Below are 13,889 nucleotides of genomic sequence, written 5' to 3' on the forward strand. Positions count from 1 at the left end.
TTTGGCACGCAAAGCGACATCGCTGTTTGGACTTATCCAAACAGAAAATTGTCCTGTATACACTTCAATGATCCTCTCTGTTAATATGCAAAATTTTTCCTTGGCCATGCATTTCTTTTTCATCCTCAATCGTTCATTTCCTTTTCTCGGAAATTCTCTGGTGGGGGAGTGATGTAGTGGCTTTATGCAGGCATGGTGTGGATTCGATCCTCAATCACCAAATTTCACTTAACAGTTCAACAGCATTTTTCTCATGGTAAAACAATAGTGTTTCAGTGAGTGACAGATGCCTTCACAAAGTAGAATAATGTCTTTGTCACTTGACCCTTCTAACCTCTTCTTGGCCACCAAAAGCTAGAATAGAGATAACAGGTACCACCAATGAAATCGATTGTCAACAATATGTCTAACCTTCTGGCTGGTTTTGGATAGTTATGTAACGGTTAGTTTTTCATTGCAGTCGAAGGTCACCAATTGTAACGGTTTTGTTAAAATAGAATCACTGGTCACCAGTTTTAATGGTTGTTGTTAAGGTGTTGCTGTTGCAAATGTGCAAGATGTGGCCTAGAAGTGGTTAGAAGGATCAAGTGAGGCAAAGACATTATTCTGCTTAGCGAAGGCATCTGGCAAATGTAACTGCTGTCACTTACAGAAAAACTATTGTTTTACCGTGAGAAAGGTGCTGTTGAACTGTTAAGTGAAATTTGGCTATCAAGGATCGAATCTACGCCATGCCTGCATAAAACCACTACAGTTATAAAAACAAAAAACTCCGTAAGCCAAAGTTAATTACTGAGAACTGAGTCTGGCTGATCGGCTGAACAAAACGTCATCTTTGAAAGAAAAGGCACAAATATAGTAACTCAGCAACAAAGTAGTTGTTTCGTCCCCATACTCTCAGTTTCACTGATTCTACCTTAACAATATTGTTACAATTGGTGACCTTCTTCTGCAACGAAGAACTACCCGTTATATGTATATACCCATAATTGAAAGGATCTATGAACGCTTATTTACTAGCACTGTAAATTTTTTTTTGTTAGAGGAACACTTAGCAATGATGATTAAAATATGGGTGTCTACAATTATATATTGAACACATTCACATACACTTTAACATGGAAAGGCCTTCACTGCAGAAACTGTCTCCTGATATACAGAAAGACATAACTGGACCGGAGAACACATATTTCTGCATTGTAACGCTTCAGCAGTTATGCTTATCAAATCCGTTGTTCACAGCTCACTAAGAGCTACCGTTCTTATAAATTAAATAATAACGCAAAAACACATCTTAGGATCCGATGACACCATTCATGGCCCTGTCACGTGTTTTTCACAGACATTGTCTATGAGAATTCTTTCCCAAGACAGTTCTGGCAATGGAAGTTCTTCCAAATTTGAGTGCCTATGAACATGTTAAATATAATTGCATACATTTATATTTTTGATTAATATTTTCAAAAGCTTTCTCGGTGTGGTTGGTCTGCCTCTCCCCACTTTAATACCATTTTCTTCTGTCTCATTCGAGTCGTTGGTTACTCGTATCTTCATTCTCCTTTCTCTTTTCGCTGACCATCTCTTTCTCTCGGTGATTCCCTTTGTTCTTTCATTTCAATTCCGTTATCATTTACTACCTTACAACAAATGCGACAAAATCACTTTCTCTCAATTCCTCTTCTTTCAGATAAAGCGGAAAAGCCCGAAACATTTGAACTTTGCCCCCCCCCCCCCCATTTCAGTGATTTCGACGGAAGTGTGTGTGGTCATCAAGGCAGATAACTCTTGTTGACTCTTCCACCTGACAGTAATGGCTACACGTGTGGTGGTAGTCTAACATTTACGACCGACACGCATTTACCGTCTTTAAACTAGATCTAATTACAAAAGCGACCACAATGGACTATATCCATGAAAACATGCAACCCACAGCTGGTACAATGTAAGTGCTATTATGTGTTTGTTGTCTTCTTGATTACGTTTCCAGAGCGACCAGGTACCTCGCCATAAAATCGCATAGTTTTGCTTTATAAAATAATAATATACTAACTTTTTATATTTATAAAATGCTAGTTTTAAAAATATGTATAATTAAATTATTTTAATAGGTATTGTTTTGTAGGAAGTATTCTAGGGATAGCTGAACCATTCAAGATAATGAAATGGCATGAGATTTGATGAAACACGTGTTCATTTTTTTTTTGTTTTTGACTATTTGAGTTTATTGGAAATTTTAATAATTACGTATATATATATATATATATATATATATATATATATATATATATATATATATATATATATATATATATATAATTACGAGTATAATACAGAACCACATTTGACACGTGTTTAAGCGCGAATATATACCTTTAATTGCGTTATGTTAGAAAGGATCCATCTAGCCATTTTCCCTACCATTATAGGTTGTGTAACTCATCAATTCCGTCGTTTAGCAACTAGAAACCAACGAAAAATATTATTTTAATAGATGATGCAACAGGAAAAGCTTCATCAGAATACCTGATTCCCCACCCCCAGCTATTTGGGAAAGACGAACGTTAAATACATTAGATATCAGTTTTCTAAAACCATTTTAACATTGAGCATAACTACAGATTTCTGCCCCGCCAACTCTGGATGATCATAACTTTCAGAAAAATGGATATTTTTTAATGAAATTTTCGGCGGAGGTAAAGGACACGGACTGCACCCCCTTTCGGTTATTCTTGTATTTTTTCTACGGAAACCCACTCTTTCGACTGCGGAGATTCCGAATCTGCAACCCCCCCCCCAAGAAACGGCATTCAAAATTTTAATTGCACAAACGCACAAAACGGAGAAAATGAAACAAATACGAGTGTTTTACCCCAATATTCCTATGTCCTCGGAATCTACATAGTCCGAGGTATATTTGTAGAGAATTTCATTAAAAAATATCCATTTTCTTGAAAGTTCAGACGAATTGAAGTGGACTCCTGTGAATTTTCCGAAATTCTCCACCCCACTCCCTCCTAAAAAACTTTGTCCCCCCCCTCCAAAAAAAATTTTGTCTATTCGGAATCTACATGATATAACACATTCGTAGAAAGTTATGATCATTCAAAGTCGGGGCCGAACATTGAAATAAAATTATATAAGCATAACTACACAAATGTGCCTCCTCTCCTGACTTTGTTTCCTCATAACTTATTGAAAAATGGATATTTTTTAATGAAATTTTCTACAAATGTGTTTCTGAGGACGTAAATTATAATTGTATCAGAACTTATGAAAAGTTTTTGAGTGATGGTAGGGAGGGGTAAAGAGATCCAAATAATTCACACGCTTGAGTTTTTCCTCATAACTTTCAAGAAAATAGGTATTTCTGATGAAATTTACTACAATTATTTCAAATAGTGTAATTACAATTATATCGGGATTCAATGTGAAAAAAAAAAAAAAAGGAAAATATGGTCGGGGTGGATATTCCAGTTCTTTCCTATTTAATGCTCGTTTTCAGTTATTTGTACCAACCGTAAGTTGACATGACTGCACCTGTTTATTACTCCAAGTACCTAACCATATGTAGGTGTAGTCTCTTGGAAAATCTACCCCTTGTACACTTGTAAATAATGGATGGACTATCAGCAGGACAATTTTGGGCACTGTCATGCTATTAGCTGTCAGAAGTGAAAGTGCTCACTGCTAGTGAAGTATCTGTCTGTCTGCCTGCATGCCTGTTGCTAGCCTGTCGATTCTTTGGCTACTGACAGCTAATACCATGACTGGCCGGAGCGAGCTATATGTCTGTCTGTCTCTCTCTCTATCTATCTATCTATTACTCGAAAGTTCGCGCGTCATTTCCTGAAATTGCAAATTATTTAAAATATAAAAATATAAATTTCAACAGAGAGAATTTATCAAAATAGAAAACAAATGAAGTTTGAATTTTAAAAATAATAGGATCGACCACTCACGACTAGCTAGCGCGGACGCGAGTACCCTTATACTCTGTGTTGTGTTTTCAAACGCATGGATATAGGTGTCGAATTTGTTCCAATAACTTTCGAGTAATAGATAGATAGATAGAGAGAGACAGACATATAGCTCGCTCCTGCCAGTCATGGTATTAGCTGTCAGTAGCCAAAGAATCGACAGGCCAGCAACAGGCATGCAGGCAGGCAGACAGATACTTCACTAGCAGTGAGCACTTTCACTTCTGACAGCTAATAGCATGATAGTGCCCAATTTTGTATAATGTAGTCTATGTGACATTGGAAAGTGTATAAATGAACAAAAACCTCAGGTGTCCTCATCATAACATGTACGATTTGTGAAAAGAAATAGTGTGAGTTGTGAAGAAGCATCAAGCATGGTGTGGTTTTGTCAGAAAAAAAGGCTCATAAGAAATGAAATGGTTTTTGAGATATGTGGAAAAGTATCGTTGGTAATATGTGAAACAGTTTTGGTAAGAATAGTTGTTTCTTTTTGTATAAAAGCCCATAATTATTAAAGCAGTTGGTGTGATTTATTTTTGAAACACTAATATTGATTCAGTGAAAGTTGCTAAAGAATGCAAATTTGGGCAAAACCAGAACTGTTTGTTCTCGACACATATGTGTTGATATTGGGTTCAGAGCAATCTTACTGTTTATTGGGTCAATTTGGATTACAGATAACCACTTAATGGTGAGAATAGACAGTACTAAGTATTTTTTTTTCAAAAAAGTGTAGTAAAAGAGTCCATTGGAGTGAGAGCACTGAGATGCAAAGAAATATTCCCTTGAAGAAATTCCAGAGGACATACAGACACACTGCTCAAAATTATTGGAAATAAAATGGCATTCATTCGTATTCAGTCTCAGAGTTGTCACAGAACTGCCATTATCTACGTCATTTTCCGTGAGCACATGTCAACTGTAAACACTCCGTTGTACATGTGTGCATGCTTGTTCTGATTGACGTGTCAAAGTGGAAGAGGAAACTAATAGGTGTACGTGTATGCATGTGTGTGTGTGTGTGGAGGAAGCAAATGGGTGTAACGTGTGTGTGTATGTGTGCGAGCGTGTTCAGTTTTATGTATTTGTGTGTGTGTGGAATGTAGATATAACAAAAAACAATGTTGCGTTTTAAACTCGAGAAAAGCCTTGCATATTTGTTCTTACCTGCTTCATTTGTGAATGTAAAATCTGTAAATTTCCAAGAAGAAAACGAGATCAATGTCGAAAAAGCCGTATTAGTTATAATAGTCCATGTGTTTTTTTTAACCATCAAGGAACCGAAATATTGCAACATGCACGGAGAAAAGGAAGAAATGTAAATTAACACTATTGATTAAAGAAAATGCAAAAGAAAGAAATATAAATGACATTGATTTCTATTACTTTTAAAGCTAAATTAAATAAAATTTATGGAACGCATTTTATGAAATTCATAAAAAAACATGTTTTGAAATGGTAAATTAAACAGTATAATACTGTCTAATGCATTTTATGAAACTCATAAAAGCATTCCTTGTGTTGTATTGTTGTCAACAAAATTCTGGTGAGCCAAGATTCTTAGCATCAAGTCACATGACCCAGTGGTTTGTCAAATTAGTTGCAGTTATTGGTCAGTTTCAACTGTCCAGTTGTGGGTTTACAACAATTTGTTCCCAACACAGGAAAAAAACCCATCTGTCTGTGAAGCCACCCTATGCTTATATAAACACCAGTTTTCAGCCTCATTTTCTCTTATTTTCTAAATTATAGGATCAGCTCCAACACACTTGCATCCAACTTTGACCATTAGATTTCAGAATGCATGGACAATATCGGATTGTTGAATCAGTCATTGCTATTAATGATTTGACACAAGAAAATTACATTCTGAGTGACATTCAAGTTATTCAAGTCATAACAAACAACATGACTTTGACAATCCAATTCCTGGCATGTATGGGATTGATCCACAATTCTTCCAAGTGTTGTAATGAGCCTATGTTCCTTACACCGCAAAAAACAGTATCTGAAGGAAGAATGTGGAGATGTTCCATTTGCAACCGGTATCAGAGCTAAAGGCAAGATTCCTTTTTCCCGGGTGCCCATCTGCCATTGATGTGGCTTGTAAATTTGATCTATTACTGGGCCAAAATGGACTGTAAACAGTTTGTTGTGATGAAGCAAGTTGGGGGTTGCATCAGAAGCAATTATTAACCGGTACAATTACTTCCGTGACATTTGTGCCACGTGGTACATCAACAATCATGTCCAACTTGGGGGATGGGATGTTGTGGAAATTGATGAATCCAAGTTTATGCACCAAAAGTACCATCACAGTCGTTACTAGGAAGGCCACTGGGTACTTGGAATGGCAGAACGTAACACTTTAAGATGTGTTTTAGTTCCTATCCCAGACAGAAGTGCCACCACATTATTACCAATAATTAATGAACATGTGCTGCCAAGAACTAAGATTGTAACGGACTGCTGACAAGCATACAATGCTTTCTCAAATCATTCCAGAGCGAACCACAGTGTGAATTTTGTCGACCCCCTCAATCTATACGGTGGAGGGGATGTGGAGTCACATTAAGAGGAAATATCCTAACATGCATGGCACCTCAAATGCACTATTTTCTACTTATCTATTAGAATTTTGTTGGCGACAATACAACACAATGCTTTTATGAATTTCATAAAATGCATTATTTATTTATTTATTTATGTGTTTCAGCCAAGTGGCTGCGGTCATGCTGGTGCACCACAAGACAGTATTATACTGTTTAATTTATCATTTCAAACATGTTTTTTTATGAATTTCATAAAATACATTGTACAGTTCCATAGATCTTGTTTAATTTAGCTTTAAAATGCAACATTGTTTTTGTTATATCTACATTCCACACACATAAATACATAAAACATAACATGCTTGCACACACACACACACACACACACACACACGTACACCCTTTAGCTTCCTCCACACACAAATGCATAAAAACAACATGCTCACATGCGCATGCGTGCACACACACACACACACATTAACTTCCTCTTCTGCTTCGACATGTCAAGCAGAACAAGCATGCACACACGTACACAGAAGTGTTTACAGTCGACAAGACAACATGTGCTTTCAAATCCTGTTTTCTGACTGGATAAAAATCTTTCACGGAAATTGAAGATAATGGCAACTCTGAGACTGAATACGAGTGAATGCCAATAAAATTGCTTGTGGATCAATATTAATGTTAATATGCCTGGGGGAAGGAATACTCCATAGGAGTGTTCTGTATACTAAATACAAAGAAATGATTAAATTTGAGAAAGTGGTACAGGTGTGGCTGTGTGGTTAAGAAGATTGCCGTGCAGTTATGTGGTTTTGGGTTCTATCCCACTACACACTTATCTTTGACCAAAGTCTTGTCTGTAAAATTTGGTAAATGGAAATGAATGTGGATGTTTCACTTTTTTGACTTAATTTTTCGCATGTTTTAACATCACCTCTCTGGTCTTTTTGTGTACCTTTTAGCAAGGACCAGTCTGTTACAAGCATAAGGGCCTAGACTGTGGCCTGCAGACAGCAATCTCCCTTTCTACCAGCATCCTGAGTGGCTCAGTAAAGTATCATGTGGATGTGTAATTTATTTTCCCTTTGTTTACATACAAGTAAACTGATTGCAAACTTAAGTGTTTTTTACATTTGACTAAGCACTGAGAAAGCTTAACTCAGTGGAGATATATTCTTGATCTCTTCCATTTTCCCCACTTATGTCTAAACCTTTGAATGAATAAAGCAGAAAGTAATTTTACTTTTTACACTTTTAATGGTTCAGCTTTATGTCCACATAAAATTGCTGTCACTCAACCCACTAGTAATATTAGCTAAATCCACTGACATCAAAATAACATACTTTAATGGTATGCTTAATAATGTACCTAATTGTGGCAAATAAACACTGACTAAAGGCAGTAAGGAGCTAAATGCTTGCACTATGGTTAACTATAACTTCTGGAGAGACTTGATATTTTGGGAAATAAGCTGAATGGTGGATAGATAGCAAATCCAAAAGACTAAACACTGCTTTAACCCATTAGCATTTAAACTGGCCAAAATTTTTTACCAGTTTTATGTTCAAACCAGCCCAAGCTGGCCTTTTACACTTACCCTACACTGTCATTCTAAAAATAAACAATCACATCATTGAATTTTTGCAGCTACGAGATAATGTATGATTAATTCAAAACAATGTGAATAAATAAGGATTTCATTGGACAGAATAATGTGAATGCTAAAGGGTTAAAACATCCTGAATGCAAATGGAATTAGAATACAACATAATTTACCTTAACCCTTTAGCATTCAGATTACACTGTCAAGTGTAATGCTTATGTATTCACATTGTTTTGAATTAATCATGCATTATTTTTTGAGATTTCAATGATGTGATTATTTACTTTGAGAATGACATAGCAGGGTAGGTGTGAGAAGCTGGATCTGGCAAATTTAAATATAAAACAGAGAATATTTGGGCCAGATATAGCCGGTTTAACTGCTAAAGGGTTAATGTATCTAGACCAGTGGTTCTTAACTGGGGTCCATATAACCCCTGGGGGTCCACATAAGATTTTATTGTTAAAATTTATCTGCAATAAATTGGTTATACTTCTACAATACCAAAATATTTAAACATTTTTTAAAAAATATATAATTCCTAATAATATTTAATCATAAAAATATAATGGGAATTTTTAAACATTGAATGGCTATGAGGATCTCCACTCCATGAGTAAAACTAGAATCAAAGGGGATCCATTGGCAAAAAATGGTTGAGGATTACTGATCTGGCTTGTCCAACAATGGAAAAGCCGATATTGAAAAATGATGATGATCTTTGTGTAATTGATATATGAATCTCCACTGAATTTATTTCTGGTTACATTCACTGCATATGTGATACTGATTTTTCCGCTGCTAAATAAACTGGAGAATGTAGAATTTAATATTTTCATTGTTGGTTAGCCTGAAGTTCCATATCTGTGTTAATATATTTCAGTTTAATTCTATCTTATGATGGCCCACATTAAAATGCACCTCTAAATTTCACTGTACTTGACCAGTTGAGTCAAAATGTCTCAATCACAAAAGCATGTTGTCACATATTCCATTGTTTTATAGCTACTGAAATGGTATCATGAAGTGTGCTGCTCAATGTCACCAAACACATGCCCTTTTCTTTCCATTGAAATCACCACCATTATAAAAAAAAAAGAAGAAAAACCTATCAAGTTTCACTGCTGAACTATTTAGAATTATTTTAAATATTTTCACAGTTTGGTTTGAATTTCTTTGAAATTTCTGAAATCAGTTTAAGTCAACTTAAAATCTGTCTCAAGACAAGAGGCCTACTAGGCCAGTGTTTATCTCAGTTTCTGTGATGTTTAAGTGATTGGCTGTACAAGACTCCTTTTTAAACAAGACAGTCTTGTTCAAAGAGCTGTTACTGATACCCATTTTCTGCTGAATAGACTGAAGTGGTTTGTTCAAGTATACAATGCTCTATTTGGTCTGAGAATCAAACCATGACCTAACAGTTGTGGGGCCAACACCTAAACTGCTATGCTGCACACTAGTTCCTGAGTCAAATTTGGGTTTATCTCATGTAAGATTGATGAGCTCTTTCTTTTTTTGTTTCAGTCTTTGCTGCCAGTGTGGTATAGCAATTGAAGCGAACCCTTCCAACATGTGCGTCAACTGTGTTAGAACCGAAGTTGACATCACTGAAGGTATACCAAAACAGTGTGTTATATACTTCTGTAGAAAATGTGAAAGGTAATTTCATTGATTCATTTTTGTTTTATGTTTGTGTCAGGTGTAGTGTTATAATTTAGTGGTTAGTGACTTTTACAACATGCTTGAATGTAGTACTATTATAAACTAGTTTAATATGGTTTTAGCTGTACTGTAATCTAATTTACTATGCCAGTGTACTTACTGTAAACTAGTCTAAATGGTATTATATTGTATTACAATCCAGTTTAATATGGTACTGTACTGTAAACTAGTTAAATTGGTACTGTACACTGTACCTTAGCCATGTTTAATATAGTACAATACTGTATTATAACCTAGTTTAATATACTGACACTAATGTGTCCCACTTTAATATGGTTTTATTGAATGCTTTGTTTTTTTATTTTAGATGTATTATTTAACTTACAACAATGTTGCACTACTCTGTAGCATGGTGTAACACTATGTAAGGCAGAATATAAAGATCTTTAAGTTTCTGTTTTAGGCACAAAGCCAACAAATTTGAAGGGAAAGGGTTAGTTCATACCCTTATTCTCAGTACTTGACTGGTACTTGAGAGAAAAGGGGTTGGTGGTATTGCTTCCCACCAAACTTCAAAATTGAGGGCCTTGTTGCTTAATACAGACATTTTAGTTTCTCTAGCTCACAGGCCACAGCAGTTGGTGAGCTGCCATTTTGTACTTTTAATACAACAAAAGCATATGACCACTTGCATCCTTCCCTTTCACTTGTTATTTTAGTCAGTCAAAAATTTTGATCATTCAAAAACTAGTGTGTTAGGCCATATTTATGGCTGTTTGAGATTGATACCTTATTTATTTCTGTATAATACACGTGCATAATGCATAGCCCTTAATATGGGCAATGAAATCCCAGAAAAGTAGAATACAGTCGTCATCATCATCATCATCATTGTTTTATGTCCACTTTCCATGCTGGTATGGGCTGGATGGTTTGACTGAGGACTGGCAAGCTGGGAGGCTGCACCAGGCTCCAATCTGATCTGGCAAGGTTTCTACAGCTGGATGCCCTACTAACACCAACCTCTCCAAGAATCTAGTGGGTACTTTTTATGTGCCACTGGCATCGACCAGGCTTGAATGGTGCTTTTTATGTGCCACCGGCACAGGTGCCAGTCAGGCAGTACTGGCATTGGCCATGACAACGATTTCACTTGACTCAACAGGTCTTCTCAAGCATAGCATATTGCCCAACAAGTGAAGGAAACTCTTAAATGGGCTGGGTTATGTGACACTAGCATAGGCCCCAGCTACACTCTTACTCGGCTTGCTAGGTCTTCTCAAGCACAACATATCTCCAAAGGTTTTGGTCATCTGTGAGACCCAATGTTTAAAGGTCATGCTTCACAGCCTCATCCCAGGTCTTCCTGAGTCTACCTCTTCCACAGGTGCCCCCCCCCCCCCCCACTGTTAGTGTGTGACACTTCTTCACACAGCTGTCCTCATCCATACATAGCACAAGACCCTATCAGCACAGTTATCTCTCTTGCACACTACATCTGCTGCTTCTTATGTTCAACTTTTCTCTCAGGGCGCTTACACTGTCGTGTATGTACACTGGCATTACACATCCAGCAGAGCAGACTAGCTTCATTTCTTTCTAACCTACATATGTCCTCAGCAGTCTTAGCCCATGTTTCACTGTCGTGTAGCATGGCTGTTCGCACACATTCCTCATACTTTTCACTCTGAATGAGAGGCCCGTTGTTACCAGCAGAAGTAGGAGCTCTCTGAACGTTTCCCAGACAATTCTTATTCTAGCAGCTATGCTTTCAGAGTATCCACCCCTGCTACTGACTTGGAAGCTATCAACTACTTTTAGTTTTCTCCCCTGGCATGTGATGGAAGTTGTTTTCTGCACATTTTCAGTGCTTATTGCCTCTGTACACACAAAAACTATTTTCCTAGTTAGCCTTCCTTTGATATTGCTGCACCCCTTATGTGTCTATAGCTTACACCAGGTACATCTTATGGAGTTTCTACCTACGCCTTTCCTACAGATCGAGGAGGACCATCTGCCTGAAGGGATTTGTGGTTTGTCTGCCTTCCTACTTACTAAAACTTTGGTTTTTGCTAGATTGACTCTAAGGCCTTTCAATTCTAGACCTTGCTTCCACATCTGAAACTTCTCCTTTAGTCTGATAGTGACTCAGCTATTAGAGCAAGGTCATCAGCATAGAGGAGCTCCCAGGGGCATCCTATTTTGAATTCTTCTGTTATTACTTGGAGAACTATGATGAATAAGAAGGAACTGAAAAATGATCCTTGGTGGACTCCTACTTCTATCCAAAATTCTTCACTATACTTGTTGCCAACCCTCACCTTAGTGACAGCATTCCTGTACATGGCTTGTACAGCTCTCACTAACCTCTCATCTTTCCCTAGTTTCTGCATTGACCGCCAGATAAGAGATCGGGGGATCCTGTCAAAGGCTTTCTCCATGTCAATGAAAGCCAAGTGCAGAGGTTTATCTTTGGTTAGGAATTTCTCCTGCAGCTGTCTTACCAGAAATATAACATCAGTGGTGCTTCCCCCTGGCACAAACCCGAACTGCATCTCGTCTAAACTAACTCTCTCCCTAATTAGTTGGGCTATGACCTACTCCGTGACTTTCATCAACTGATCCAACAACTTGATACCTCTGTAATTATTCCCATCTAATGTGTCACCTTTACTTTTGTAGCAGTTGACTATGGTGCTGCTCCACCAGTCATTGGGTATGACTCCTTTTTGTATCACCTGATTGACTATACAGGTGACTAGATTATAGCCTACACCGCCAGATATTTTAAGCATCTCTGCATTGATTCCTGATGGGCCAGGGGCTTTCCTTGTCTTCATATCCCACGGGCATATGGCGTAGTGGTTAAGAGCGCGGGCTACTAACCCCAAGATTCCGAGTTCGATTCACGGCAGCGACCTGATTAATAATAGTAATAATAATAATAATAATATAATAATAGTAACATCGTTAGGAACGAGAACCCAGGTTCAAAATTTCCCCAAGACACCTGATGAAGGCTGGAGAGTATATCAGCCGAAACGTGTTAACAAACAAGATGAGGACAAATATCCGTCAAATGTAAATAATGTAAATAATTCCTCATCTCTTAAATATAGAACAGATAGAATCAGGTACTTGAAAAGATATGCATTAGGTAGGTTTGGATAAACCTGTGGTTCCAGCCTTGGGCTAAGTATCAAATAGGATATTCCGGTTGTGTACACAAAGATAACCAACCCTATGAGTATTTAGCACCTAGGGGCTGGTCCAGAGCATGCGTTATGTTGAATTGTACGTTTGTTTGTATACTCTAGGGTGTCCAATAAGTTGTAAATCCCCTTGGTGTATTATAATCAAATAAATAATAACAGGCTATAACGGATAATTATCTATCGTATGTTATTAATCATTTGATTATATATATATATATATATATATATATATATATATATTCTTTCTTTCTTGCCTTTAACCCTCCAACGCGGAGTATAGGCCACTTATAATTGAATTCCGTAAGCGAGAAATTATGCAACATATATATATATAAGAAGTTATTATACAAACTCTTGTATCTATTCTAAATATGTGAATTCTGATTAATAGAATAAATAATGGCAACTCTGTTGTCAATTTCTTTAATACTTTGGATTCTTTTTTACTTATAGGTAATTCTGATACAAACTTTATGGATTGAGTTTCTTGTCTCTTTCTTCGCAGATATCTGCAACCACCTGCCACTTGGGTATCTGCACAGTTGGAATCGAAGCAACTGTTGAAAATCTGTTTGAAAAAACTAAAAGGCCTTAATAAGGTAAAGCTGGAAAAAAAAAAAAAAGGTGTTTGAGTTTTATGTACAGGATGGAGGTGATTGTTGTATTGTTTTGTATTTTGGATTTATTTCAGCAAGTTTAGAGCTACATCTTTTTTACTAAAAGAGGTCTTAATTCTTCTCATTTCTAGGTTAATTTAATTGATGCTGGCTTTATCTGGACAGAGCCACACTCCCAACGGATCAAGCTGAAGTTAACTATACAGAAAGAAGTGAGGACATATTCTTTTATTCTGTTCAGGGATTGGGACTGCAG

The 13,889-nt window shown here is 36.8% G+C and overlaps 1 protein-coding gene across 1 annotated transcript in view; it reads left to right on the forward strand.

Moving 5' to 3' along the window:
• The first annotated feature begins 1,790 nt into the window (after window positions 1–1,790).
• LOC106869830 (60S ribosomal export protein NMD3) overlaps window positions 1,791–13,889 on the forward strand; it is a 33,707-nt gene continuing 21,608 nt past the window's right edge. The window contains exons 1-4 of the mRNA XM_014915724.3: window positions 1,791–1,942; window positions 9,664–9,798; window positions 13,522–13,615; window positions 13,765–13,845. Coding sequence (XP_014771210.1) covers window positions 1,899–1,942; window positions 9,664–9,798; window positions 13,522–13,615; window positions 13,765–13,845 — 354 coding nt within the window. The 5' untranslated portion in view covers window positions 1,791–1,898. The remainder of the gene's footprint in view (window positions 1,943–9,663; window positions 9,799–13,521; window positions 13,616–13,764; window positions 13,846–13,889) is intronic.

This window comes from Octopus bimaculoides, chromosome 25 (genome assembly GCF_046866305.1).
Source record: "Octopus bimaculoides isolate indiv1 chromosome 25, ASM4686630v1, whole genome shotgun sequence".
NCBI classification, from domain to species: domain Eukaryota; kingdom Metazoa; phylum Mollusca; class Cephalopoda; order Octopoda; family Octopodidae; genus Octopus; species Octopus bimaculoides.